Source organism: Mus caroli, chromosome 1 (genome assembly GCF_900094665.2).
Source record: "Mus caroli chromosome 1, CAROLI_EIJ_v1.1, whole genome shotgun sequence".
Classification (NCBI taxonomy): domain Eukaryota; kingdom Metazoa; phylum Chordata; class Mammalia; order Rodentia; family Muridae; genus Mus; species Mus caroli.
Window position 1 is genome coordinate 164,788,310 of NC_034570.1, and position 27,475 is coordinate 164,815,784.

The 27,475-nt window shown below is 38.9% G+C and overlaps 1 protein-coding gene across 1 annotated transcript in view; it reads left to right on the forward strand.

The window, feature by feature from the left end:
• The window catches only part of Fmn2 (formin 2), a 310,737-nt gene that overhangs the window by 132,914 nt on the left and 150,348 nt on the right, over nucleotides 1-27,475 (forward strand). The window contains 1 exon segment of the mRNA XM_021173977.2: nucleotides 12,927-13,014. Coding sequence (XP_021029636.1) covers nucleotides 12,927-13,014 — 88 coding nt within the window.

The following is a 27,475-nucleotide window of genomic DNA, read 5'->3' on the forward strand; positions in this document are numbered from 1 at the left end:
TGTGGTAACTCATCTTATGTCAACTTGGTGCACTTACTAGAGTCGTCAGAGAGGAGAAACTCAATGGAGAAAATGCCTTCATAAATTAGGCTATAAAGCAAACCTGGGGGGGGGCAATTTCTTAATGATTGATGAGGAAGGCCTAGCCCATTGTGGGTGGTGCTGTCCCTGTGCTGTCCTGGATTCTATAAGAAAGCTGTCTGAACAAACCATGGAAAGCAAGCCAGTAAGCAGTATCCCCCTATGGCCTCTGCATTCAATTTATTGACTTGCTTGAGTTCTTGTCCTGACTTCCTTTTATGGTAAACAGCAATATGAAAGTTTGAGCTGAATAAACCCTTTTCCTTCCAAATTACTTTGGTCATGGTGTTTCATCACAGTAATAGAAACCCTAACTAAGACAGATAGATAGAACAAGGTAGGTAGGTAGGTAGATAGATAGATAGATAGATAGATAGATAGATAGATAGATAGATAGATAGATAGGTGATTGATAGATGATTGATAGATGATTGATAGACAGATGATTGATATATAATAGATACATAGATAGTAATATTTACATAGAGAAATACATAGACAGATTCATGGGTAGATACATAGGCAAGTTTTAAATAAACCAGCACAATTTTGATAGTTTAATCTTTAAATCCAATATTTTGGAAACTAAAGTTTCTAAACAGTAGATACTTTAAAAGACCTATTCATTAAATAAAAAAATATTAGTTTGAGATATTGGAATGGCAGTATTGAAGATGTCTTCATAAACAGAAATAATAAACGGCTTGCTTACTGTTGGACACAGATGTGATACAATTGTTTGATCCAATGTGGAATTGTTGAAGGTTAAATACAGTTCTCAAAATGATGCCACTTTAAAAATAATTTAAAAAAAGCTTTGATTGTCAAAGCTTAGTCACATGTTGAAACTTTGATTCCTTTAAATTGGGCACCATGGATTAACCCACTAACAAGGCACTGTTTATATATCGCCCTTACTTCAAACTCCCGGTAGAGGTCTTTGGAAAATCAGCCAGTTGCTTAGGCACTATGTCATTTACCAAAAGAAAAAAAAAATTACAAACTTGCAAGAAAATTAGAAACATCTTCTTTCCCAGGGTGTGATCCATCTTGACAAGCCTAAAACAATCAGCAAACTGTGAATAAGGCCAGGAAGCAAGTCCTGTCCCCCTCAAAGTGTCCAAAAATTAATACCATACTAAGGGCTGAAGAGCAGAGTTGCTCAGGGTGCTCTCATGATCATTCTTCAGTTTATTCAGAAAGTGGATGCTAGCTGAATCATTCTTTTTCTGAACACTTTACCTGTCCTGGCTAGTCATCAGGTTTTTATCATTGGGTCATCCTTGGTGTTATTCACCTTATCACTACTGCCTGTGTTTCTGACGCTGAATAATACACAAAGCAAAATACCCAGTGACTGTTACTGTCTAAGCTTTGATTTTTTTGCCAACAATTTGAAAAGTAGTTTACTATCATGTTTCATGTGCACATATTCACTATGTATAATAACACAGAGCACTGAGGCCCCTGGGAAATGAGGTATAGAGTGCTTCTCTACACTGCAGCTTCCAGGTCATCTGGAGGATTGGTCAGGATGAAGTCAGACCTGTGGGCTTTCTTGCCTGTCAGCTTAATGGGTTGTGTGACCCTGATCCTGCTGTAGTCACCATTAAATGCATAAGTGACAGCACGTGGTCTTTTGAGTTTTTGTAGTGATTACAGGAATTAGTGAGAGAAAAGGGCCTTTATGTGAAAAATGGGGCCTTCTCAAAGTACAGTTGCTGTAACTAGTGACAAAAACTTCAAAAAGAATCTTCCCTTGTTCCTGCCATGACCCTTACTATTCCAAAAATCACAATTTTCATGTATAAATAACAGTTTCCACTGAGGAAATGCTGAAATCTCAGATGAGATGCTCAAGACATTTAATAAATAGCTGGTTCACTTAGTAATTATTTATTTTTTAAACTTTTTTTATTTTAATATATGTGTACCACATGCATACCGGATACCTATGCAGGACAGTAGAGGACATTTATCTCGTGGAACTGGAGTGACAGATGGTTGTGAGCTGCCATGTGGGAACTGGGAATGGAACGTGGATCTTCTGGAAGAACAAGTGCTCTTAACTGATGAGCCATGTTACTAATTCCTAATTATTTATACTTCATATATTTATTCCTATTTATTTATTTAATTTGTCCTGACAGTTTGTCCGTGTCATGGTCCTGGTTGTCATGAGCACACTTTGTAGACCAGGCTGGCCTTGAATGCACAGAGATCTGCCTCCCTCTGCCTCCCAAGCTCTGGGATTAAAGGAGTGCGCTGCCAAGCCACCACACCTGGCCCTCTATTTAGTCTTTTTATGTCTTTCCATTTTCATTTTGGGAAGCTAGTTCAGCACCCTGCATATACAAGGTATGTGCTTGATCACTGTGCACTGAGCCTCAGGCCTGTTAGCCAAGGACTTTTGGCTAGGTCATAAAATATTGAGATCTTGTACTTAGAATAAAATTGTTTTCTGATACTTTAATCTTAACCTAGATTATTCTCACTGAATTCGGAAAAAAAATCACTTATAAAAAACTTAGGAAGGAGACATATGTAAAACTAGAAGGAATTCTTCAGGGACAATAACAGTTCATCAGACTTGCATGCAATCAGAGAGATGAAAAAGGGTTTTCTAATTACTGGGATACTTGAGCTGGTGAAGAGCCAAATTATATCTTGCATATATTGTGCATGATGAAGCAGTAGAGTCTGGCCAAAGGATATAAAAGCGAAGATTGTGTATTGTTTTAAATTTGAGAAGTTTAAATATTTTTGCATGTTCCCTCCATGCTTTATAAAGTGGAGATGGATGGGGATTTGGGGTAGTTGGTTTTAATTACAAAAACATTTAATTTCAGATGCCTGGTAATATTTATTCAAGCTCTCACTATTATGTTACTATAGTATTTTTTAAATGGAAAGTATAATTTTGAAAATGCAACTAATTAGAATAAATATTCTATTAAAATATTCAGCTAATGCTGTTTTCCTTCGTTAGTTTAAAATAACTTTGAACTCTTGCTTTTTCTTTTCTTAACTTTAGCTTTTTTNACTGCCTTTTTTTTTTTTTTTTTTTTGGTAGTTTAGGTCGTCAAATGTTCCAGTTTGGTCTAAGAAAGGCTTACATAAACAAGAAATTTAACTTATTGTGTTAAACTTGCCTGTTTAAAGAAAAGTATAAAAATCTAAAAACATGTTCTCGTACTTTTTCATTGGTGAGTTCTTCTGTTCTGCTTGGTGTATGCAGAACTCTGGGAAAGTATGAATCAGTGGCAGAAGGGGTCAGTCCCTGAGCCATAAGCCAGACTTCGCTGAGTTCAGCAAATCCTGACCTGCCCCATACTCCCCTAATCTTGTTCACTTTTCAATATTGCTTGTCACCTCCTGTGAAACAATGCACACTAGCTATTATTTTTGCAGATGTGTTTCAAGTATGTCACACATGCTATGCTCCAAGGGCATGTAATTAATCCAACTTGACTTCATTCAGAACAGGTCTGTGACTCAGCTTCTCTTTAATAAACTTGGCTTAATTAGTCAATTAATTAACTTCTTGTGCTATTGATTGAACCCAAGGCCTGGCATGTACTTCACAAGTGTTTTCCTGTTGAGTTACTTACTCATCTCTAACACTGGCCTTCTAAGAACAGAAGCAAACCGTCTGTGTCTGACCTTCCGGGGCTACGGGTGTTCATTGTCTCTACTTGAATGAGTCTTTCTTAGGATCCTTGAGGTCACATGTGCTTTACCGTTTCTGGACCACATTTGTGAAGTTCGCATTATTTCTTTTTGGTTTTATTGTCGTTTATCTCTCTGTGTACCCAAATGGCAGAAGCTGGTAAAATAAGTCTTTGTTATCAAGAAGCAGCAGAGAGCAGGGTGGATGTATTTTATCGGGCCAGGCGCCATCCTTTCAGACACTGGAAGTTCTCACTTCCAGTGAGTTTTGCATAGCCCATGATGTAGAATCCAAACATGAGGACTAGAATTATGGACGATAGGAGAATACAAGCAGGAATCACCCTGTGGATGCTAACAGAAGTCAAGAGAAGTTAAACTACTCAGTGGAGGAAAAGTATCTCGATTCCATTGAGATCAAGAGACATGGGTCTTGATCCTGAAGTCCAGACAACCAGGATGGATAGACAGGCTTGAAGAACATAGACAGGTTCTTTTTAGCAACTCACCAAAGCACATTTCTGAGAGCCTTGCAGTCTTCCAGTGCGGAGGCTGGCTCAGAATCAAAAGCAAGTCAAGTAAAACTCAACGACATAGCTTCTCCCTGTTCTAAAAGGCACCTTAGAGACTGAGATAATAAGCAGATCATGTCGGTGGCTTTTTTTTTTAAAGGATGGCTTCTAGAGTCTCATCAGGAAGATGTGTCAAATGTCCTGTCACCTTGTGCCATGCTGTGTACTAGTTGTTTGTGACATCATGTTTCTCTGCTCCATCCTTCATCTGACAGTATGCACCTCTCACTACAGCATGCTTAGTGTCAATGCCTTCTGAAGGCCTGCAGAGTCTTGAAATGGTGCTGTTGCCTATGAACTGGCCACTCTGCCCGGAGGCTTAATGCTAATCTTAGGACAAGGTGACTGTAAATAAGATTACCCTCCTCTTTGTGGGAATGGATTCAAGAGTGTCTGATAAGCTCTTAGTCTGCAAAAATCCCACTCAAGTATTCTTCCTTTTTGAGGGTAGAGAAGCTAAGATCCAAGATATCTGTTGTTTTATCAACTAGTATGAGATAGCTCAGACAAGGCTGTTTACCAGTTATTAATTCCCTCTGGGCCAGGCATTGAGAGATTAGTTTATGTTTTCAAAATAAGAAAACTGAACCCAAGGGAGAATTGCAGGGTAGTGACAGTCTGACTAAATAACCTTAGAGAAACATTTTAAAGACCCTAGGATGGCAGGAACTAGCTACTGCCGAAACTCTTCTCCGTCTTCATTTTAGGTGCTTAGCGTCCATAAGTTATTAACTGTCGCATTCTTCTTGTCAGAATAAACTCATTGTGTTTCCACAGTGTTATGAAGTGTAACTGACAGTTGTTAGATCATAAAATGCAGAACTAACATACTTGGCCTTTGCATGATATATACATTTAAAGAAATTTGTCATGCCATATTGTTTATCTTAAGTTATAGGACTATTGCATATGAATTTCCTACTGTCTTCTGTAAATAGGCAAACTGGGATCTGGGGATCAAAGTTCTATGTCCTAAGTAATATAGTTGAAAATTTAGATAAAGGCATGGCTCAAAAATCTAATCTCTACCTCTAAGTAGATGGATTCATTGAAATTCCTGAGACTGAAAACATTCCCCATACCTGTAGGTCCCTTGCTCAGTTAGATGTTACTGTTTCTGAGTTGTTCATGGTCTCTCTGAACCTTGTTATGGCAGTGCCTTGGTTGCTTTGTGCATTGGACGGTGCTCATGTGTATTGTATACCACTTAGCAAACTAGGCTGTGATCACATAGCTGTGTGAGAAACGGTGGTCTTTCTGTTCTGTAATTCTGCTCTGGAGTTCACTTTTACCTAACCTTTGTAGTGGCTGTTTTGACTTTACTCTTTGCCACCAAAAAAGCATTTGCCTTTTGGATCTGTTTACCATCCTTCAATCTAATATCCAGTTTCCAGAGAGGCTCTGGTGGTATTTCAGAAGAAAACATTATTCTCCCTTAGCTAGAAATTGGAGAACTAAACTATTATTTGAGATTTGCATTTATATGATAAACAAATTATAGAGTTTCTTCTTAAAGTTTTTAATTTTCCTTGTTATAAGTGCATAAAATTTCAAGTTATCTGGATATTTAATATCGAGCCTTTTGATGACTCTTACAATTATCTATAGTATAATTCATGTAATCATCCAAAATATGTTATTTTAAAAAAAATACCCTGAGTGTGGAGCATACATCATTGTAGGTTGATCAAGTAATTATTTCAATATTGTTTTAGTTAATCATATAGGTCATATCATCTTCCCATTACATAGTAGGAAGACTCTGAGGTGACAGATGTTACAGTGCAGATGTTGACTTGAGTTTAGTGGTGGTATGCTCCACACTCATTTATTGACTATTTCCTTTTGAATTGTCAAAAATTCTGCATTCGTAGCAGACCCAGCATTTTTAGAAAACTGAATATTCTATATGGGAAAGGGATTCTTTAGAGTCTAAAACAGGAACATTAATTTAATTTTAAAAATCAAGGGTCTAAAGAGCAATGTTGCAATGTTTCTTTAGCATGGATTGAATCCCTAGAACATGGAATGAAAAGTAAAAGCAATCAAATTGATTTATGGGTAGTTTGATGTCTAACAAAACCCAGGAACCATTTTTTCTGTGTTGTTGGGAGGATGTCTGGCATGCGTTATACCAACTGAGGCAAAGTCAATATACCTCTTGCCCTAAATTTATCAGTCAGTGTGCTGAGTATTGAAGTAAATGATATGATGTGGTCTTTGTCTCTAGCAGTAGATGCATTTTATAGAGAATTCCCCAGACAGGTACACATTCTAGTTAGAGAATATAAGATCCACGAGAGAAAAGAAATTCTTATGCCATCCCTGAGGAGTTGTACAAGAGGCTGGGCAAGTTTAAGAGAAGCAACCCAGATAAATGAGATTTCAACTTTCCTGCACAATGAGTATTCCAGTGTAAAATAAAGCAGAAATAAAAGGGAGAAGGGAAGGGTGACAGGGTGAAGGCAGTACAGAGTCCTCATCTGAGCTTAAAACTAGGATCCTTCAGGCTGCATGTGTGGTCATGAAGGAGGTCATGAGTGCTGGCACTGGGGAGTGTGGGAGGAGGCTGCTGTTGTTACAGACTAGAAAGATGGAGCAGCAATCATCAGAGAAGCCTGATACATGACTACATATGGGAAATGAGGAAAACTGAGTCAGATGTCCCCATGAGGTTGACTGGGGATGTGGGATGAATAACTGAGATGTATGGACAGTGAGACAGAGATGAGCTGGCAGAAGATGGTTGCTTCTACTTCCTGTTGACATCTGTTAAATCACTCCATTATAGGCATTGCATGATGTGCAATATCTGGTCTGGTATTGAGTAGATGTGTCAGAATGCTTTGGATCTGTTGTGACCAAGGGGAAGTCTGAGGTGTTTTTAGTTCATGTCTCAGTCTTTTTAGAGTGGGATGAAGAAGATGGCTGATTTCCATACTTTTCTTTTTGAGCCTGAGAGGATAACCCAGAAGTTGAGGGCAGCACACTGCTCCCTTCAGGAGCTTTGTGTGGTCTTACTGTATTCCAGTTCAGATATAAAATGTCTCCTAAAGCCACCTGTGTAGGTTTAGTCCACAAGGCAGGACTATTGAAAAGTTAGGGAAACTTTAATAGGTAGAACTCAGTAGAAGATCTTCAAGTCACATGGGACATGCCTTCAAAGGAACAGTGGTACCCCACATCCCTCTTTCCATTGTTCTGCTTTCTTACTGTGAAATAAATAATTTTCCAGACCTAGAAGTGATAGGACCAGGCAGCCAGGGTTATACATATACAAAGCTGTGTAACGTAATAAAATATTTTCTCTTCATAAATTTACCATCATCAAAGATATCCTATAGTGCTTGTAATCTATTATTTGAAATTTACCTGCAGGGTTAAACCTTGTTGTCAAATAGGCTATGAAAAATGTAATATCATCTGGGCAGCCATGATATTCACCTTAAATGCCAAAATTCTAAGGCTATAAGATAAAGCTTTTCTAATATAGAGTTTTAAATATGACACCTGCAGCAACAGTCCTTTACGTTGTAAAATGGGGCTACTTAGAATTCGGTCATGTTGAACTGAATTAAAGGAGGAAGGGAGACAGCTAAGTAGGTTTTAGTAGATATTGACCAAAAATAGTTTGCGTGATAGAAGATTGTACATAGTTGTCACTAAAAAGGGTTTGAACTATAGGGAAAAGCATCAAAGAAGAGCAGGAGTCAACTGTATATCAAGGTCACAGCTACTGAAAACTAATTACAGATCAGAAACTAGCAAAAGAATCTGGTTCAGTGGTAGCCAGAGCCGTGTATGTACAAGATCCTGGGTTCCCTCGTGCATCAAAAAGGAAACAATACCCTTAAGTAGTATTTATGAAAACATTAAAAGAAATGGATAAGATCGTATTTGTGCAAAGGGTAAAATTTTAGGGACAAAAACATAAAGGTGGGTGGGAAGGAGAGAGGAAAGGCTGTTGAACACAACAACAAGTTTTAGCTGACATCAGACATATCATGTCCATATTAGGCTTCTTCTAGATCATCCACCAAGGAATGTGTCTTGTTACAGAAGAAAAATGTAGGGAGGCTTGATTGAAAATGTGGAAATACACACTGGGTCACAGTTCTGTCTGAGTGTGACTTTAGGATGGATTACATGTGTTCCACCGTTTCTGTGCTGAAATTGACATTCAAAACTGGGGTGTGATTGCTATAAACAGAGAAAGAAATCGTGTTAAATACTATAAATAGGTTTACTTGCATTGTTTTTACAGTTAGGGAGTAATGTGAACCTTATTTAATTAATGCAGGCATGCATAGTGAGTAAAAGAGCAATGGATTTGAATATGGGGTGTTGGTATTCTCTGGGGCATTGTGGTGTAACCAGAAGTAAGAATTCCCTAAACTCAGTGGAGATTTGGGACTCTGGCATCTCTGGTGCACTGCCTGCATTTGTTTCTGTCTTGTAAATGATTGTGCTATCAGGACATAGGTGTAGCATGTAGTTCCATTACTGACCCAGCAGGGAGGCCTACTCGATGACCAAAAAACTTAGTGTTTACATGTTACAAATTTGTTTGTTAAAATTCTGATTCTTTTGCCTCTCCTGCGCAAATTCTGGGATCACAGACATGATTATTATCCATGGTTGGATTTAGATGCCATCTTTAGCTTCCACTATTTGAATTCAACTTGAGACAGAGATGGAGAGAGAGAGACCATTAGATATATTTATAGAGAGAGCAGACAATAAAGACCTCAGAGAGAGATGAGGAAAGAAAGATGGAGAGAGAGATACAGGCAGGCAAACAGATGTGGGATTCTGGGGAGATGCAGATGAAATGTCTAGGTCCTGGTCAAAGGCAAATGTGTTTAGTATTTGTTATGAACTTACTATGTTTTCTTAACTAGTATTGCCTAGTATAGAATATTGTATATAACTTTAAATTTTCTAGAAGTCATACTTGAAAATTTCTGACCAAAGACATGAAATTAAGGTGAAGGTATCGCGTAGGATTCATGGTTAAAATATTGCCCTTTGAATGTGCAATCCACATAAAAATTACTGAGATCATTGAGATTTCCCCTTAAGACAGAAACAAAGCCCAGAATCTTTTAGGTCTGTGCATATTTCCCATGCCTGGTCGGCCACATGTGGCTTGTTGTTCTGTATTAGTTACTGTGGTTTTAGAGACTTGGAGCCTTTTGTTCTCTCTATCTGCTAATGCTGGTTTCAGTTTGCTGCTTACAGGGATCCCATTAGGGCATTGTATTAAGGGTTTTCTCTTTTATTTTAGTGGTGAGAGAAACGGGCCCTGGCCCTAATAGGCATACATAGAACATTAGTATCATGCTCTTTTATGGTCTTGACCATTGTGTGAGGGTAAAGCCAGTGAATGGGAAGCAAGAATCTTTTTTTGTTTGTTTGTTTTTTTAAAGCCATAGTGCTTGGCCAAAGCCACCATCTTAGTTATATTTAAAATGACTTGGTTTGGCATGCGTGAGGTTCTAGGTTCAATTTCCAGCACTAATAAGAAAATGAAAATGAAAACATAACTGGTGAGCAGTGACGAGAAATGTACTGTTCAGGGGTAGCATCCTTTTGGATGGATGTGGCTGAGGAAAAGGCTTGGCACAAGTCTTCCTCTTCCTCATGTTGTATTAGCCAAACAGCAGATTCTAAACCCTTAGTTTAAAAATCTTGTGATAATTTCATACTCGTATCTTATATATGTAATGCATACATTTGGATACAAGTTACTAAAAATGAAAACAAGGTCTTTCCAAAACAAGTGTGTACAAATCTTGATTCAGTGCACCAAGCCTTACTCCATATGATTGTTAATAAAAGTGTCCTAATGCTTGCTCCCAGGTGCCTTAGTAGACAAGTGGCACACAGTTTGCAGAATGGCAGCAGCCTGCAGTCCATATTTTGTGAAGCTTTCTGTCTTGTGACTGTGATTATCCTGATGGGGGCCAATCACTGGCCTGTGTCCCCCATTTTGAAGATTAGGAGTCAAGGTCAAAGGGATTAAGGGATCTGAGAGTTTGTACAATATTGGCATTCAAATTCAGGCTTGCAGTTCAACTAAAGACCTTATACCATCAGTTTTTATATGCCTGCTAGACAGTACCTGAGCCATACTGTCAACTGCATGTGTTCACATAGGCCATCCAATTTCCTCCGTCTAAACACTAAGACCATCCTGGTCACTTTTACAAAACGCTGGGTGAAGTGGAATAAACCAGTGGAAATGTCTAGTTTTTACTTTTGTCTTAAGCTAAATTGTGTCTAACTTAAATAGGACTCTTATTGATTTGATTAGTGTAAAATTCCCCCAGATTCTCATTAGAAATTTCTATATCTAACTAACTACTCAGCTAAGTAATAGAGATTTGCTGCAATGCAAGGAAACAAATATTTAATGACCTTCATTAATATTTGTGAATATATTCCCATTAGGTTTGCTGCTCTATCATCAGATAAGAGAAAACCTTTTATAGGCCATGGAAACAGACCTTAGATAACCTCCTTGGGGACATAGCCATTTACATCAACCTGATTTAATGTTCTTTTTAAACCCATTTCTAGCTATGCAGAGTAGTTTGGCTGCCACAGGGTCTTGAAAGTGTTGATGGGGGCCATACTGTGAGGAGCTTTGGTTATGTTCTCTTCCATGGCCAGATATTACACCTAGTCAAAGCACTCCTGTCATTGCTGATATTAAGTGCTAGGAAAAAAAAAACTACCAAAAGATTTCTCCCAGTTCATGTGAGTCTGGGAGGTTGTTGTTGTTGTTGTTTATTACAGGAGCAGAAGGGAGGAACAGTAATTCTTCATAGAATTAAATGCAATCATGCATCTGTGTTTTCTCCATTAGTATAGTATTTGAATTAATACCTTGGTGGACTGGATGGATCCATTGAAGATAAAAGGTGCTAGGCTCTATTTGTGTTGTATGTCCAGCTTCTCACAATTTTCCCTTACTATGATCCACACACCGCTGGCAAGATACATTGCTGAGTGCCAAGTGCATCGGCACATAGCCGGTCCCACCACAAATTTTTAAAGCTGCTTCTCCTGCTCCTATAGTTTTTCTGGGTGAAAAGTTGATAGCACTGGAGTTGTTCTGTAGAATGCATTAGGGTGCTAATAGGAGAACTTTGGAATGGCATCTCCTATGCTTCAGAGCTCGGGTGTCAGCTGGGAGCTTGGGCAGACTGGGGAATCAGAATTCATTTACAGAAGATCCCAGATAGTTCAGTGCAATAAAATAGTGAGGCATGCTGCTTTGTTTTACAGAATCTGTGTCCATTATCCCTACAGCCTTCCCCCTACTGGGGAAGTTTTAGGGAAAAAAAATGTTGTAAGTGAATTAACTAGATCTAATTTGACTAGGAAACTAACTGAATCCTTTTAAAATTCTTGTTATATGACTTAATTCTGTGGATTTTCAAATGGGTTAGTTTTGTGTTTTCTACTTTTGGCTGAGTCCTTGGATGATCTGAATATGTTGTCTCTCTATCATAACTTTGGTCACTGGATTCTAAGAATATTCTATCTTGTGAACTTTGGGTTCTTGTTATCCAGGGTATTAGAGAAGGATAGATGGAATGATTCATAATAGAGGCTGACTTTATTACACTGATGGACAACAACATCTGTCCTTTGAGAGTTCTGTCTTCTTTTGAATGCATAACATTCTGGATAAGGCCAGATAATTATCCCTACTGTCTTGGGTATTAGAATGTAAATGAAAGTTTGGAGCCAAGTGTTTCTGAAATAAAATAGAAAGCGCAGGTTTTGGGAAGGAACCATGGAGTTTCCTATCTGACCTTTATAGAGACCATTGTCTATTCAAAGAGTAAAGGTTAAAGGTCAAGGAACACTAAGCAAATTCCAGCAGGTTTAGAAGGGTACTTGGGCATAGGTAAAGAGAGTGGATGAAAAGGATGGGATTCCATCAGTGCTACTAGAATCCCTTAGGAGATATTGAAGATGTCCATGATACCCCTACTTTCAGATTTCCTGCTAAGTGGGTTTAGGTTACAGCCTAGGGAACTTCCATTTTGAAAGTTTGTGGTGATGGTCATGAACCACTGTTGAGAAAGACTGACTGGGGGAATCAATTACAGCCTTTCTATTTTGATCTATGCAAAATATAATATAGAAGTGAACACTGGCATTGACCTGGAGGGCACAGCTTCAGAAGACATGGGTCAAGTGTCCTGGACTGATGTGATCCCTGCCCATGATGCTCTGTAAGCAGAGGAGAGGGCAAGACCTAGCTTTATATCTAATTTTTCAGCTCCGGTAGATGGATGGAGAACTGTGGTATCCTTACAACCTAACGAAGGAGACATTGGCTGGATGTTTGGTTGGAGCTTAGTTTAGATATCAGATGGAGTCTTATGTGGATAACTTTAAAGGAGATAACTTTTAGGAAAACAAGAAACTCTGAATGAATATCTTGTACGTGCCATGTGAGAAAAATTGCAGATTATAATGAATGAAGCTCAGAGGACAGGACTGAGGCTCTTTTAGGATTTTAAAATGTTGCTAAACGTATTAGGGTATAAGTTAATGCTTCTCGTTTTCCTCTTTCTTGAACAGGTTGTCAAGTTGCTTAGCAACAAAAGGTCACAAGCAGTAGGAATTCTAATGTCTAGTCTGCATTTAGATATGAAAGACATACAACATGGTAAGTGTAAAGAAATTAAAATGCAGTCACTTAATACTAACCTTTGGACTAAATTTTGTGATATTTGTGAGAAAGTCCTTTCAGTCTTTACTGTATTAAGTAGTCCTGTAGTGTAATGTTTTCTTTTATGCTTTTTTGGGGGGCTAGGTTACTATTAATATCATTTTTCTGTCTGTTTTATACCTTGTTAAAGGTCAAATTTTCACATGATGTTTTCATTTTGTTCTTTCCTGGTAATAAAGTAGCATAGCTTCATAGCTTTTAAACAAGAAAATTTATTCTTTAGAGTTCTAGAAGCTGGGGAGTTACAACCAGGATCTCAGCTTGGTTAGACTCTGGTGAGGGCCCACCCTGGGATCCAGAGAACCATTTTCTGCTTGTGTTCTGCTTGTAGTAGGAGAAGCTTAGTGAGTTCCTATGTGCTTTGTTCATGAAAAAGTAAATCTCATTCCAGAGGACTCTACTCTCAAGATCTAATCAAGTTCAAAGGCCTTCATTCCTAATTCAAAGACATGACCTGACCACTGCTCAGGAAGGTGCGACGAAGATTGTAAAACACAAATAGTGTGGTCACAAGTGCTCAGTCTGCTGCAAATGTACTTAGTCTGCTGTTACTAAAGTTTAAAGTTTGTATCGTATGAAGCATGAGTCCCACTAGATCATATCTGAATGCCACCATGCAAGACTTACTAGTAAATACTAATGCCAACCAGATAATGTGGTTCCAAGCCATTGAAAATATCCAGAGAAGAAAGCCCCAAGAGAGGAGCGTTAGTTGAGCCTTGAGCCTCAGGTGCCTGATACACAGGTATAATGCAGGTACAAGCCTCAAATTCTAATCCAAATCCATCCTACCTAGTATGTGAGCTACAGAAGCTCTTGTAGCATTTGCTCTTTTAAAGCTGTTCTTAGGATGAGAAATGCCAATTAGTGAACTAAATTACTCTACTTAGGACTGAACTGAAAACAGGCATTGTCAAGAGGCTGAGTGGACATTTGTCTAAGATGTATTTAAAACGTTGGATGGAAAATAGGACAAGTTCTCTTAGGTCCTCATGGTCCAAGATTCTGCAGGATCTGTTGACTCTCAGGTTGAAAACTGGTCATTCTTTTCCCAGGCATTTGGAGCAACTATCGCATAAACCCAAGGTCCTTTCTACTATAGAAAGCTAGACTTCCTTCCTTCCTTCCTTCCTTCCTTCCTTCCTTCCTTCCTTNCTTCCTTCCTTNCTTNCTTTCTTTCTTTCTTTCTTTCTTTCTTTCTTTCTTTCTTTCTTTCTCTGTTTGTTTTAATGTATGTGTGTTTGCACATGTGTGTAGGTGCCTGCAGGTGCCAGAAGAGGGCATCAAATCCTTTAGAGACAGAATTAGAGGCATGTATGAGCCACCTGACCTGGGTTCTGGGATCTAAATATAGGTTTTACTGATAGAACAGTAAGCGCACCTAACCACTGATCCATCACCCCAGCCTTTTCTAGTGAAGAGCAAAGGTGATTTCAAGTTATCCTTGTTGCTTTGCATCATCGATGGTGCCCAGACACATGGAAGCAGTTACTCCTTTATGTTGTTTTAATGTACATTTTAGTGGGCTTATGAAATATTTTATGATTGGAATTTGGTTTTTTTCTAACATTTTTCTAAATGGCTTTAGTGTCAGTATTGTAATACATTCTGCCTTCTACTTGACAAGTATTCCTATGCCATAGCTTCCTATCATATCTACACCGAGAGATGGTCCGAAGATGAACAGAAGAATTCTGTATAAGGATTTCAAATCTCCCTTGTGCTGCCCAGAGACTTAGAATAGATTTAAAGCAGATTGAGTTATTCAAAGGAATGCCAATTTACCTATTAAAGGAATATGGTTTCAAGTATAACACAGGACTTATAAATCATGAAAATAGTTACTGGCTTTCTAGTTTGCCCATTTGTGAATGTGGATTCTGTTTGTTAGTCCTAAAACACCATGGGGTATAATTCACAGATAGCATGAGCGTAGCATGCCCTGTCCATTGACGAGTAACTCTTAATCAGAATTTTAGTTTTTATTCAATTGTTTTGATGGTGAGGAGGCTTCCTCCGGCTGAGACATTTGGGGTAATAGTCACAGAAAAGAACGCCAAGGCTGGCGCCAAGCACCACTTGGTGTTTCTGAAGCTGGCAGATGTAGCCCCGTGAAGTCATAGAGTGAAATCTGAAAATAATGATATGGTCTTTTCCTTCAGTCAAATATTCAGCTCGGGTTGAGCTAATAATGGGAACCTTATGAACAAAGGAGTCCGCCTGACATCTGTGTCTGTGCCACAGCCAGCGAGAGTTCATTGAAAATTTGCTCCCTTAACATGCAAGTCGAACAATAACATGGCGTGAACGTCAGTCGTTGAAGGGTCACACAGAATTATGCACACGCTTTATCCTATTACGATCTGAAGGGAGTGCTTGAGTCCCTTCGAAACCCTGCGTAGCCATTCTCTAAAAGCTTGGCTGCTTTTCACATCCTAGCAGGAAGCAGCTGTACCTGTGTCTACCCTGCCTCATAGTCCTGTCAGGTAGGCATCTCTCACAGCTCCTACATTTTAATTCACGTGTAAGAAAAAACTCCACCAAGAAAACTACAGAAATGTAACCCAGTTATATTTGATTTTGGATGTGAAGGTGCCAGAAAAAAATGTATCCAGTATCATAGTATGGAAGAAAACAACCAAAGACATCTTAGTGGTCCAGTGTTTGATAGCATGGCTCACTAGTTGAGCAGATTGGACATGAACTCAAGCCTCTTCCATCAGACATGCTGCTCCCATATATAGCCTTTTTCCTACTGTCGGTGCTGGTTTCTCTACGGTGAAATATATAATACTGTTTTAAAGGTTGTCCTAAACCATCAGAGTGGGCATTTTCAGGGATGACATGCTACAGAGCCACGTTGCCCATCACAATCCTTGCTCTCAGTTGCAGGCTAAGTTAGAAGCTGTGAGATAGATTCACATCTAGCTGCCTAGAACTTTTACATTCAGTAGGTTAAATATTTGGGCCTGCCTCACCTCATTTACATATCCTGGAACTATTTTCTTTTGTTGTTTTGTTTTGTTTTGTTTTTGTTTTTCTCCTGTCAAAAGACTAAATCTAGAATTGACTTTGTCATCACAATTCTCCTTTGAAGTGCCTTGTCAAAAAGATGAGGGTAAGATTGGTGTTCTAGATGTCACAGTCTAATCATACTCTTTTAAAAATGCTTTTATTTCTTAGATCTGAGTATTCTGTTTGTATGTGTGTCTGTGTACTATTTGCATGCCTGGGAACCCACAGAGGTCAGACGAAGGAATAAGATCCCTTGAATCTAGAGTTATAGAGAATGGTGAACCACCTCTGTGTGCTTGGAATTGAACCCCGATTCTCTGCAAGAGCAATTGCTTTTAGCTGCTGAGCCATCTCCCCAGGCCTTGACCACAGTTTCACTACTATCAATCACTGTGTCATGTTTGCTCATAGAGAACAGTTGGGAAGTGTCTTATGCAGCACCTAAAGCCAAAAGCAGAAAGGGGAGAGGGAATCCAATCCTTTCTGTAGTCTAGGCTTCTGCAAGTTGTCCTCTGACCTCCACACACATGCCATGGCACACATAGAACCACCTCCCCTACCTCCCCTACCTCCCCCCCCCCACACACACACAATGCACACATACATAGACAAATACATATAAAAATAAAATCCTTAAATAACAAGTAATAAAATGTAAATGTCATTTTGCTAACAGATCAAACTGAAACCAACTTTAGAGCTACTTCTCTTTCTACAATACTAATAACTATTAAACAAGTGTTTCTTGATCAACCAGAAAAAAACCACTTAAGATGCGCTTTGTAAATGTGAGATTGCCTAACTTGTCCTTCTGACCTTTGAAATTATTCCCTACAGATATAAGCACATCATGAAGGGAGAGCCTACAACCCTTTAATCTACACCAGACATTTAGAAATCAAACCCAGCCTGTATGTCTGGACTCTAAGCCTCAGGCAGCATCTTCACATATCCAGGTTGTAGCTTCTAGGAGATTTTGACTCTAGAAGAAGGGAGTTTATGTAGAGAATTGCTAAGAGATTTTAGATAATCCCCAGATTTTGAAAAACTAGTCTCATCAATAAAAACCAATTACAGACATTAGTATGCAAAGTTTCATAAGACATTTGGGTGGGTTCTGTGTTTGATATTTTAAAGCAGTAACCTAGATGGGACTAGATAAGTTTGTGTGTGTGTATGTGTGTGTGTGTGTGAGAGAGAGAGAGAGAGAGAGAGAGAGAGAGAGAGAGAGAGAGAGAGAGAGAACTACCTCTGGGTGTGGACTTTTCTTACATGGTACTGGGCAGCCATTCCCCAAAACAGGGAGCTTGAATGTAGGACTGCTAACTGTCTTTACAACTGAAGCCTGAACTGACTCATGGTACATTCACATTCCTTCTACAAAGTTTGAATAGATATGGATATTAGAGCAGGGGATACCTAATATATATGTTTATCGACTCTATCATAGAAATAGTTCTGGCATCCTGCAGGAACAACTGACCCAAGGTGTTAATGGCCTTGGCTCCTTCTTGTGTTTAGTGTCTGCCCTGTCTGAGACTAACTAAAGTTGTACCCCTGTGGGCAATAAATGCTAGATTATGTCCTTTCTGAATGAAATTTCTGCCTTGCTTAAACCTGACTGGTAAAAAGCAATTAAATGATGATATAAATTACCAAACCCTCCATTAAATATACAATAGGCAATTATATTGTATTTATAAAGAGGGAGGGTATTTTTTTCTTTAAGATTTTTCTCCTCAGCCAATATTAACTCTGTTGTTAAAAGATTTATTTCATTATTTTCATACACATTTTTATGTTTGTCTGTGCTTGTCTGTGTGTGGGTGTATACACATGAGTGCAGGTGACTTTTGAGGACAAAAAGATCTTTCATATTTCCTAGAAATGAAATTACAGTGGTCCTAGCTACCCAGTGTAATTTCCTTGCAAGAACAATATACTCTCTTGGATGCTGAGACATCGTTCTGAACCAAATTGTGCCTATTTTCAGTGATTTTTTTTTACTAACTCCTAAGATTGCTTGAATAATTTATACAGTGTGTGTGTGTGTGTGTGTGTATTCATACCTTTGGAAGTCAGAGAACAACTTTCAGAATTTGATACAATTATGATAATCAAGCCCAGGTCATCAGGGTTGTGTGGTAGGCACTATTACTTGCTGAGACAATTTTCCTGGCTTCAATATTGTTTATGTTCTTAGATTATTGATGGTCCCACAATTTCTTTTAGTTATTGGCCTTAGGTAAATGAAATTATGAATTATTTTCACATGTGAATTACATAAAATATTTTTAAAATAACATTTGGGATTATACACTTAAGTGATATTTCTTGTCTTAGGTGAATCCAAGTTTGGGAAACTCAAATACTTAACAGAAAAAAAAAAATCTCGACTGGTGTGGATTGAATGTGAGATATCCTCCACAGGTTACCATGTTGGAACAGTTGGTCCTCAGCTACAATAGCTGGTTGGTGTGGTCGTAGGCTCTTCGGGAGGATGAGCCTCAGTGAAAGAGTCCCTGGGGATGGGGTGGGAGTTGCGAGGCTTGGTAGTTGACCCACACTTCCTATTCACTGTCTGCTTCCTATGCAGATGCAGTGTAACCACCCAGCCCCTTGCTGCTGCTTCAGTACCTCTCCTGCCCTTCTGCCATACCTGCTTCCGTGTATTTTCTGCAGTGATGACCTAGACCCCTCTGGATCTATAAACCCTTCCTTCCTTACACTGTGTTTGCCCCATATATCATCACAACTAGAAAGTAATCAAGCCAGTGAGAAAACTTACTAGTGATGGAAAACAAATTCTAGGTACTTATAAAATGAGTGTGGTATAGTGAGTATAAAACGTACCAGATCTCTCCTAGGTTTCCAATTGCCCATAGGTTGTGGAAGAATAAAATGCTTTACCCTAGTCTAGTCCTTAATACGCTTATTTTCAGGCATATTTTTTTTCCCATTTAAACATTTACAGCATACTTTTTACTTCCCAGTACCACCGCTTCCATGGCTTTCTACAAATCTCCTTTTAGGTATCAGGTAACAGTTGTGGGGCCAAGTGCTTGGATTTTGTTACGGAATTGATGTTCATGTCAGATTCCTATGCGGAAGCTGATGTTCAATGCGATGGTGTTTGGAAGTAATGACCATTAGTAGTTCACTAAGATGAGATCCCCATGTTACAGAATTTCTGCCCTCGTAGAGAGTAGAGAGACCAGAGGGTTGCCTGGGCACATCATCTCCCAAGGTCTCATCCCCCACCCCTCCTACGTGACACAGCAATTAGGTTAAAGGACAAGCTATAAGTGAGCCTATGCCTGTAACACCACTGACCTATTCTGTTGTTGGTTTTTGAGATTGGTCTTATGTAGCACAGTTAGCCTCTAACTCAGTATATAAGCAAGGGCATCCTGTTTTTACCTTCCTCCTGAGTGCTGGGATTAGAGGTATGCCACACCCTGCTGGTTTATGTGGTGCTGGGGATGGAACCCCAGGGCTATACCTGTGCCAGGAGAACATTTTGTCTGTTGAGCTATAACCTATAACCCCAGGCTCTTTCAGTACTTCAGTGTTGGACTTCCTTCCCATTCTGTAGAATTGTGACACAATACATTTCTTTGCATTTAGCCACCCAGTCAGTAGCATTTTGTCATGGCAGTCCAAACAGATTGAGAGAGTGTTGAATTCTTTCCCTCCCATTAGCTGACATTGAATAAACCTGGAAAAATCATGTCATGTGCAGTTGACTATTATAAACTATATCTAAAGTTTCTTCTTTAGCAACACATAGCACCTTCCATGGTAAACACTGAATCCCACCCTATTCTGTCCTTAGGATATGATGTGAGGCAACAGACTTGGAATGTGTTTTAAACAGAGACACCCCGCCCCTAAGCCACCAACAGTAGCAGAAATATAGTCGATTTTTTTTCTTGATTATGACCAATACGTTTTCTGGCAATCTTTTGCTGTCGATCTGAGGTGGAAGTGGCACCCAAGAACAGTTCCTTCTCACAGAATTTGGGAGTAGGAGTGGAGGGAGGGACTGGGACTTTCAGCTCCAGGGGATCCTGTCTGAGTCCTGTCATTTGCATTCCCAGCCAGCCTTACAGAAATGTTGAATTTAACGTGGGGTCATCCCCATTTGTGTTTTCTGAATGAAGATAAATATGAGAATTATTTACATCAGTGGCTCTTAGAAGTTGAGCTCAGCTGTATCTCTGGATGATGTTTTATCTCTAAGGAGAGCAGTTTGTTTTGGAAACTTTAAAGGCCGAGTGCTCCCATAATAGTGTGGTTTCTTAAAACTTGTCTGTGTGCTGTGTGAGTCAGACACTCTTCACATGCATAGCTATTGGCTCTGGGTGGCATGCAAAGGGAGCAGTCCAATGGATTCTGGCTCTGTTGGCAAATAAATCACAGGGTGGGACGTGAGGAGCCTCTCTAAGTAGTGACACAGACACAAGCTTCCATTTCTCCTTGTGACATTTCATTTTTCCTGGTAGTCACTGTGGTTTCAAGTTAAGAGTAAAACACACCAGAATGCTTTCTTCAAAAAGAAAAAGACAATTCTGGAAGGGGGCTTTCTGAACCCCTGGAGCTATGAAGGATTGTTTTTATGGTGACCCATGCGTCAGTAGTCCCTGTATCTCGCTGTGCTACCACTAAATCATGTTTTTCCTGCAGAATGTTCTATAAACAAATTGTAGACTACAAACCCCAGGTCCTTTTCATGCAGATTCTAGTTACATTCACAGAGACAAGGGCTTTTTTTTTCTTCACTTGCCTATTTATTAACAAAGGAAAGTATATCCATAATCATTTGTTTATTTTTGTATGTAATGCTCTAAAAAAAATTGGGTTTAGTGCAGGTAATGTTGTGTTTTCCCACTAGGTTTTGCAGTGTCTGGTTGCTTGATGAAACTGAAGTTTACAAGGCTTTTCTTAGACATTGCTTCATGCCCCCTCTTTCGTTTTCTAACCCTGAAGTGTTTTTGCTCACATGGGATATAGATTTTTAAGACCTGTTTATTATATTTATTGAGACATTAAAATCACCGTAAATGCTGTTGGACGGTGCAGTGAATGGTTCTCATTGAAATGCAAAGTCAGCTAGGAATAGAAACTTGAGAAGAGGTGAGTGGGCTGCAGTGAGCCCAGGGTAACCTTTCCGTCAATCGCAGCCTTGTAGTGGATGGGGAAAAAGACATGTGAGATAGTATGCTTTCATTAAAACCTACTTTCCGAAATTCAATATCAGAATATGCTTTAATTTAAAATAAAGTTCATTACCCAGAGTTATTTCTCACAAAATGAAAGACCTCATACATCATTTTAAGTTATGCATAGATTATTAAGTCAAGGGAAAATAGTTATTGTTAACTCTGTTAAGCCTTTTCTTACAGGCTCAGCAAAAAGCCCTAAAGATGACTTTTATATAAATATATATGTATATATGTATGTGTATATATATATATATATATATATATATANTATATATATATATATATATATATATATATATACACACACACACATACATACACACACATATATATATTTTGTGATACTCAGACAGTTGGACTTCTTGATTATACTTTTATGGACTGAAGGAACATAAAACTTGAAGTTTGCCAAGCTGTGAACCCGTGTTCTTTCTCTTTGTTGCATTTCCTATGTGAGCTATGTATCATGGATTTGTATTTACTTTGCTCTACTGTAGAATTTTTTGCTCTGTGAATCTAAGCTCAGAGCCCACTGAAGGTTATGGCATTGGTATCCCTGGAAAGCTTCATTGCTTGCTACAACCATTATGTGATAGCTGAAATGCCCTGGACCAGGGTGAACGTCCATGGGAGCAGGGTGCAGATGTGAGTGCAGCATACACAGCACAAACACATTAACCCCATTAGACTGACTCCTCAGCCACTCTTTGCGAAGGAGTGACTGGCACTACGACAGTCCTTTTGTATAATCCTTGAGGAAAGGTGGGGTTTGGAATCTTATTTTGTGTAACTCATTTTTGGTAGCATTACGAAAAACCCAAATAGCTGGGGATTCAAATCATGTTTGTACATCAAAACTGGCTTCTTCCATGTTCTCTGCATTTGGAAAAGTGTTTCTTGAGCGAGTCCATGCTCAGGATGCTTACAGGGCTTCTTGACTCTACTACCTCAAGATCTGATAATGGTAGATGAGGGAAAATAAATGAGAACCTTATTCTACCTTTTCTTTAGTGAGCCACAAATGTCCTATGCCTACAAGGTGCTTTCTAGAAATACCACCACAGCTGTTCCCTGAGGCTCAGTGTGCTGCCATCAGATTAAGACACCACAGTGATGTAATGGCATGTTATCTTATGCCAGGACTGTGGTGAAAGTTTGGCTTATGTTGCTAATGGCCTTGCATCTTCCTCTCAATAATATATGTTTCCCGCCCCCCAAACATTTCTCTTCCTGTAGTGTTTTCAAACCAAATCCAGTTTATAAATTTTAAGACTAATTAATTAAGGCTTTATTTATGGTTTAAATTCTGAGATGGACCCTAGGCTAGCATCCTATATAATTAAATTTAAATTAATTAAGTTTCAATCTGACTATTGTAGGTACATGGCTAAGAAAAGAAATTGTATAGAGAGACCTGCCATGAATTACCACAATTCCAAGGTCTCATTATGACTTTTGTTGCTTTTGCAATGGACTGTAGAAGAATCGTGTCCACCCATGATTGAGCCACTAGAGAGCAATACTAGGTTCTTCACAGGAATTGGGAGAACTTAAGAAAATGCTTGCCAGCTTTGTTAATTACAGTGTGGTGGCCGTATGAATTACGTTGTAAAGTGAATTTCTGAATTGAGAGGAATGCAGAAGGAGATCATCTTTCAGGCCCAACACATGCTGGTTTTTATTTAATGGTTTGAATTGATAATAATGGTTGATACCCTCCATTACCATGTGTGCTAGCAACTACTCTGTGATGTAAGTAATTTACTTCTCTTCATAAAATACCAGGCAGAGATGCACAAGATCTAGAATTAGCAAACAGCGAAGCTATGTTGCATACTGGGGAGATCTAGATCCTGGGCTATGCTCTAGGCTTGGACTGTCTCTGAAAAGTCTCTACTCCATGATTATATCAAAGGCTTAAGCTGGAAAAAAATGGTGCATGGTTGTTTTCTTCTATAGTTCTTTATTGTAAAGCCAGTGTATTCTGCTGAATGCAGCAATGTATAAAATATAGCGTTGGGCTTGAGTGAGCTTTAATTGTATAGGTGTGATTGGATCAGGGAGGAGAAAGAGACAAGGCAGAGATCAAGACATGGAAAGGAAAGTCCTGATGTGTACATTATCTAACACAGTCACTTGATGGGCAGCCTGAAGGATTGGCTCTAAAGTCCCTTCTGTTGTCACGAGCTGTCACATCATCTGTCTGGTTTTGAGACTCTAGTTATGATCAGATGTGATGCACCATATGATGAAGACACAGAGAGGAAGGTAAGTATGGCAGACTTATATACCAATTCCTAGGATGGGATAGAAAGATTATAAAAGCTAGAAGTTAGGGAGGGCTCATGGGAAACTGTCTTCTGGGTACATCGAGACTGTTGCACTCATGAACTCACAGTGGCTAAGCTTGACCTATACAAGATCTAGCCATGCAGAAACTCACCGTAAGTGAGGAGGGGTTCACGAAAATACCAGTTATGGCTAAGGAACCTGGGCAGATGAGACCCGCTGAAATTGGGAGTGTCAGTTTGCTTCAGGGAAGTGGCCCCTATTAGATTGCCCATGATCTGGTGGATGGCCCTACAATCATGCACACAAGGGTAGCCCTGACTAAACTCAGTGGACTATGAAGACAGAATGTGAGTTTAGTACAGGGTTGTGGGCTGTGGGCATCTGGGAGGAAGTGGAGAGGAAATTCAGTCACTGATGTTATACATTGTATAGAGGTATGAAGTTATCAAGTAAGGATTTTTTCGAAAGACTGTGTTAGAGACTTTGATCCTACTAGTGAAATATGTTCATTTGAACTTTTGAGCACATTAAGATGCTTCATTTTGTTATTAGACTAGCCCTTATCTGCTAACAAAAGAAAAGGTTGGCATTAAAGGCCAATGGTCTCTTCGTTCCTACTGCCTCCTTTGCCTTCTTTATTCCAACACTCCATCACCCCCACTCCTTCCTTACTACCCAGCCCATGATGAAGCCTCTCACCTAGTGCACAGTGCCACCACTGTGATGTTCTTTGCAAGTGCATGGGGTCAGCAAGGATGATTTGGCCCTCTGAAGCCACGAGATAAAGAAATACTTCCTCTGTCTTTCCTTTGAGCATTTTGTTAACATCCATGCAAAAGCAGCTAATACGATAACCTATCACACAGCTACTAAGATGATTATAGGTTTATTGTTTTGAAAAAGTAGGCCCTAAGCACAATTTAGGTGGGTTCACCTCTGTAGATGGCCAAAGGACTAACATCCATGTCTAGCTCTCAACTTCTTAGTTGTACATTGACAATTCTCAGCTAAGTTTCCATTGTTTTCTTATGATTTTGCAACTTGCATTGTCTATATTCCTTACTTTCTTTCCCTCCCTCAATGTGTCTGCCAAGATAAAATATAAATGGTAAAATTCACTGACATCACTCCTCAGACAACTATTTAGATGAATTATATTGAAAGAAGTTCTTGTCTCTAAAATTTTAATTATTGTGTTTATAAACTCAAGCTTTACTGCTTGTAATTTCCTTTCAAGTGAGATGAATATATATGCATATATATATATATATATATATAACTAGACTGAAATATATGAATATTTATAGTGTAGAAGTTATTTTACACTATAAATTGTTTTAAGTTATGTAAGACATATCATATATTTCTTGGGCAATATAGATGTTTACTTTCAAAAGAAAATTTAATACTCTTAGTTTTAAAAAGTGTATGTTAGAAAACAGGAGCAAAAAAAAAAAAAAAAAGGAATCCTTGAGGTAAGGTCCTATTTTCAGGGGACCTCACTGAGCTTGCTTTTACAAGAGTGTAAATGTTTACCTAAGCAAGAAGGTGAAGTCTGTTATGCCCAATAAAGGACATTGTGCAGTGCTCCTGTACAGAAAACATTCAGCAGACAGTGGGTGTTTTACACACAGTCCAGTGCGTTGTCTGAGGCAATTTACTCATCCATACACTATGCTTAAAATAAACACTACCTGGGAACTTGCCAGCCGTGGTTTTTCTACCTCTTACTCCACACCCTAGATTTTGTCACCTGCCAAAGTCAAATATGTCTTATCTAAACAGTTGAGATAAGCATGGAGTCAGACCCACTATGGTCCGATCAACAAACCTCTTCAAAACCAGAAATGAAACACAATATCACCAGATTAAACAGTCTACAGTGCAATCATGTTTGCGTTTAAAGATTTTATTCGGGAAGGATTACAGTCTTGGTATCCATTTTTCCCTCTGCCTAGACAAGAAGGCGACACTCTGACTCAAACAAAATGCATTTGTTCTCCAATAATTTAACTTGTACAGTTCTTATAAACAAGGCCTATATGCAGCCTACTGCCTTAATCAGAAACGTACGTCTTTACCCCCTTGTATGCAAGTTTGCTTGGCACGTACCTCTCTTGGGTTGTATATCACACTGATTTCTTTCTTCCCAGTCAGCCAGTCCATAGCCTATGTGTAAAACATTTAGAATTCTTGCCTGTTGCTGCCTTTACTTTAAAACAAAGTCCAACTATCATAAAATTCTCTAGGAAGAGAAGGTGGACTCAACGAAGGTGAATTTTAAAAATACTGAATCTACAAAACTGCACTCTTCTTCCTTTTAAGGAATATACCACTTTAATTGTTCAGAAGCTCTCCAGGGGGTGAAGATATCTGAAGCCTACAAGGCGAAGAGCTATATAAAGTCTGCAAGGGGAGGGGCTATAGCTGCCAACTTTGCCACTCTATCTTCAGGCTTAGGGTGAATCTCGAGATCAGATTTTTGAAGTCTGAATATTTGTTCCCTGAATGAGTGCTTGGTGTTTTCAGCAATGTATACTCTCTCCCTTGTAGATGGATGCAACTAGTTCCTAATAATTGCATACTTTTGCTGATCTTGCAAAGGATGCTTCTGGGATGACTGTCATTGACCCATTAAGGAAATGATCCTATGAAGTCATCTACAGTTTTTTTTTTTTTTTTTAAATAGTAATCAAAGAGAACAGGCCATGACAGCATTATCATTTTGTGGAGGAACCTTCAGGGTTTATTACTGATGATTAATTTCCGGATCTTTTTGTATACTGCCCACTAACTTGAAAAGTGCTCGTTTCCCTGTAGTTCTTCCAGTGTGTAACAGGATTAGCTCTGCTGGCCTTGCCTTTGGTTCTTTCGTGCTGTCCTTCTAAACGGAAGTAAGAAATCTGTACTCTGGATTTTTAACATACATTTTGTTTTAAAAGAACAAATATATCTCCAGTGGCAGAGTAACTGACCACGGGCTATGATATATAAACATGTTTACAGGTTTTTAAGTTGACATGACAATGTTTCACACAGGCGTTTCCCTACCTTCTTTGTTGATCCTCACCCCTCACTTCTGTTCCCTCCCCCCTCCCTCTGGCCCTGTCCTACATCCAGTAGGTCCTTTCTGCTTTCACATCAACCCTTTTAATTTTGAGTACCTACTTTGGCAGATTATTCCACACAGTAGAGCTGTTATCTCTATTCTTTATAACAACATGGCCATATATGAACCCATTTTCCTTCTGAAAAATCTGAGGCCCAAGGAGCCTACAAAGTCTCTGCATGAGACACAAGGCTGACCAGTTGCAGACCCATGTTTTGCATCCATGTGTGGATTTTAGAATATACATATAAGTCTCTGGTAATTTCAGAATTTTAGAAAACTACAATTTTTGATTGATTTTTGTAAGTTAAAACACCTTTGTGAATATAAATTGTGGACTGAAATGAGGGGAACATTTTAAAGATATAGAACCTTAAAAATATGGGTAGCAGAATGCTGTTCTTTTATGTGGTATTCATAAACAAGGCATTGATTTATACTTCATTTAACATAGATAGGCTTAACATCATTAAAAATTACTTGAAATAGTCAGGAGCCTGTGTATGTGAGTACATAAAGAATGCCAAACTAAACATCTGGTAGGATTCCCACAGGCTGGCTGAAGGAATGAAGCCTCCCTGGGAAAGACTGAGAATTTACCTCATAGTTAATCTACATGTACAGACCCCTGCATTTTGCTTCAGACTTTCTTTGCACACTGTGTGTGTGTGTGTGTGTGTGTGTGTGTGTGTGTGTGTGTGTGTGTGTGTGTGTAGTATTTAGGGAACTCTATGGGCCCAGTGAGAGCCAAAGTAAC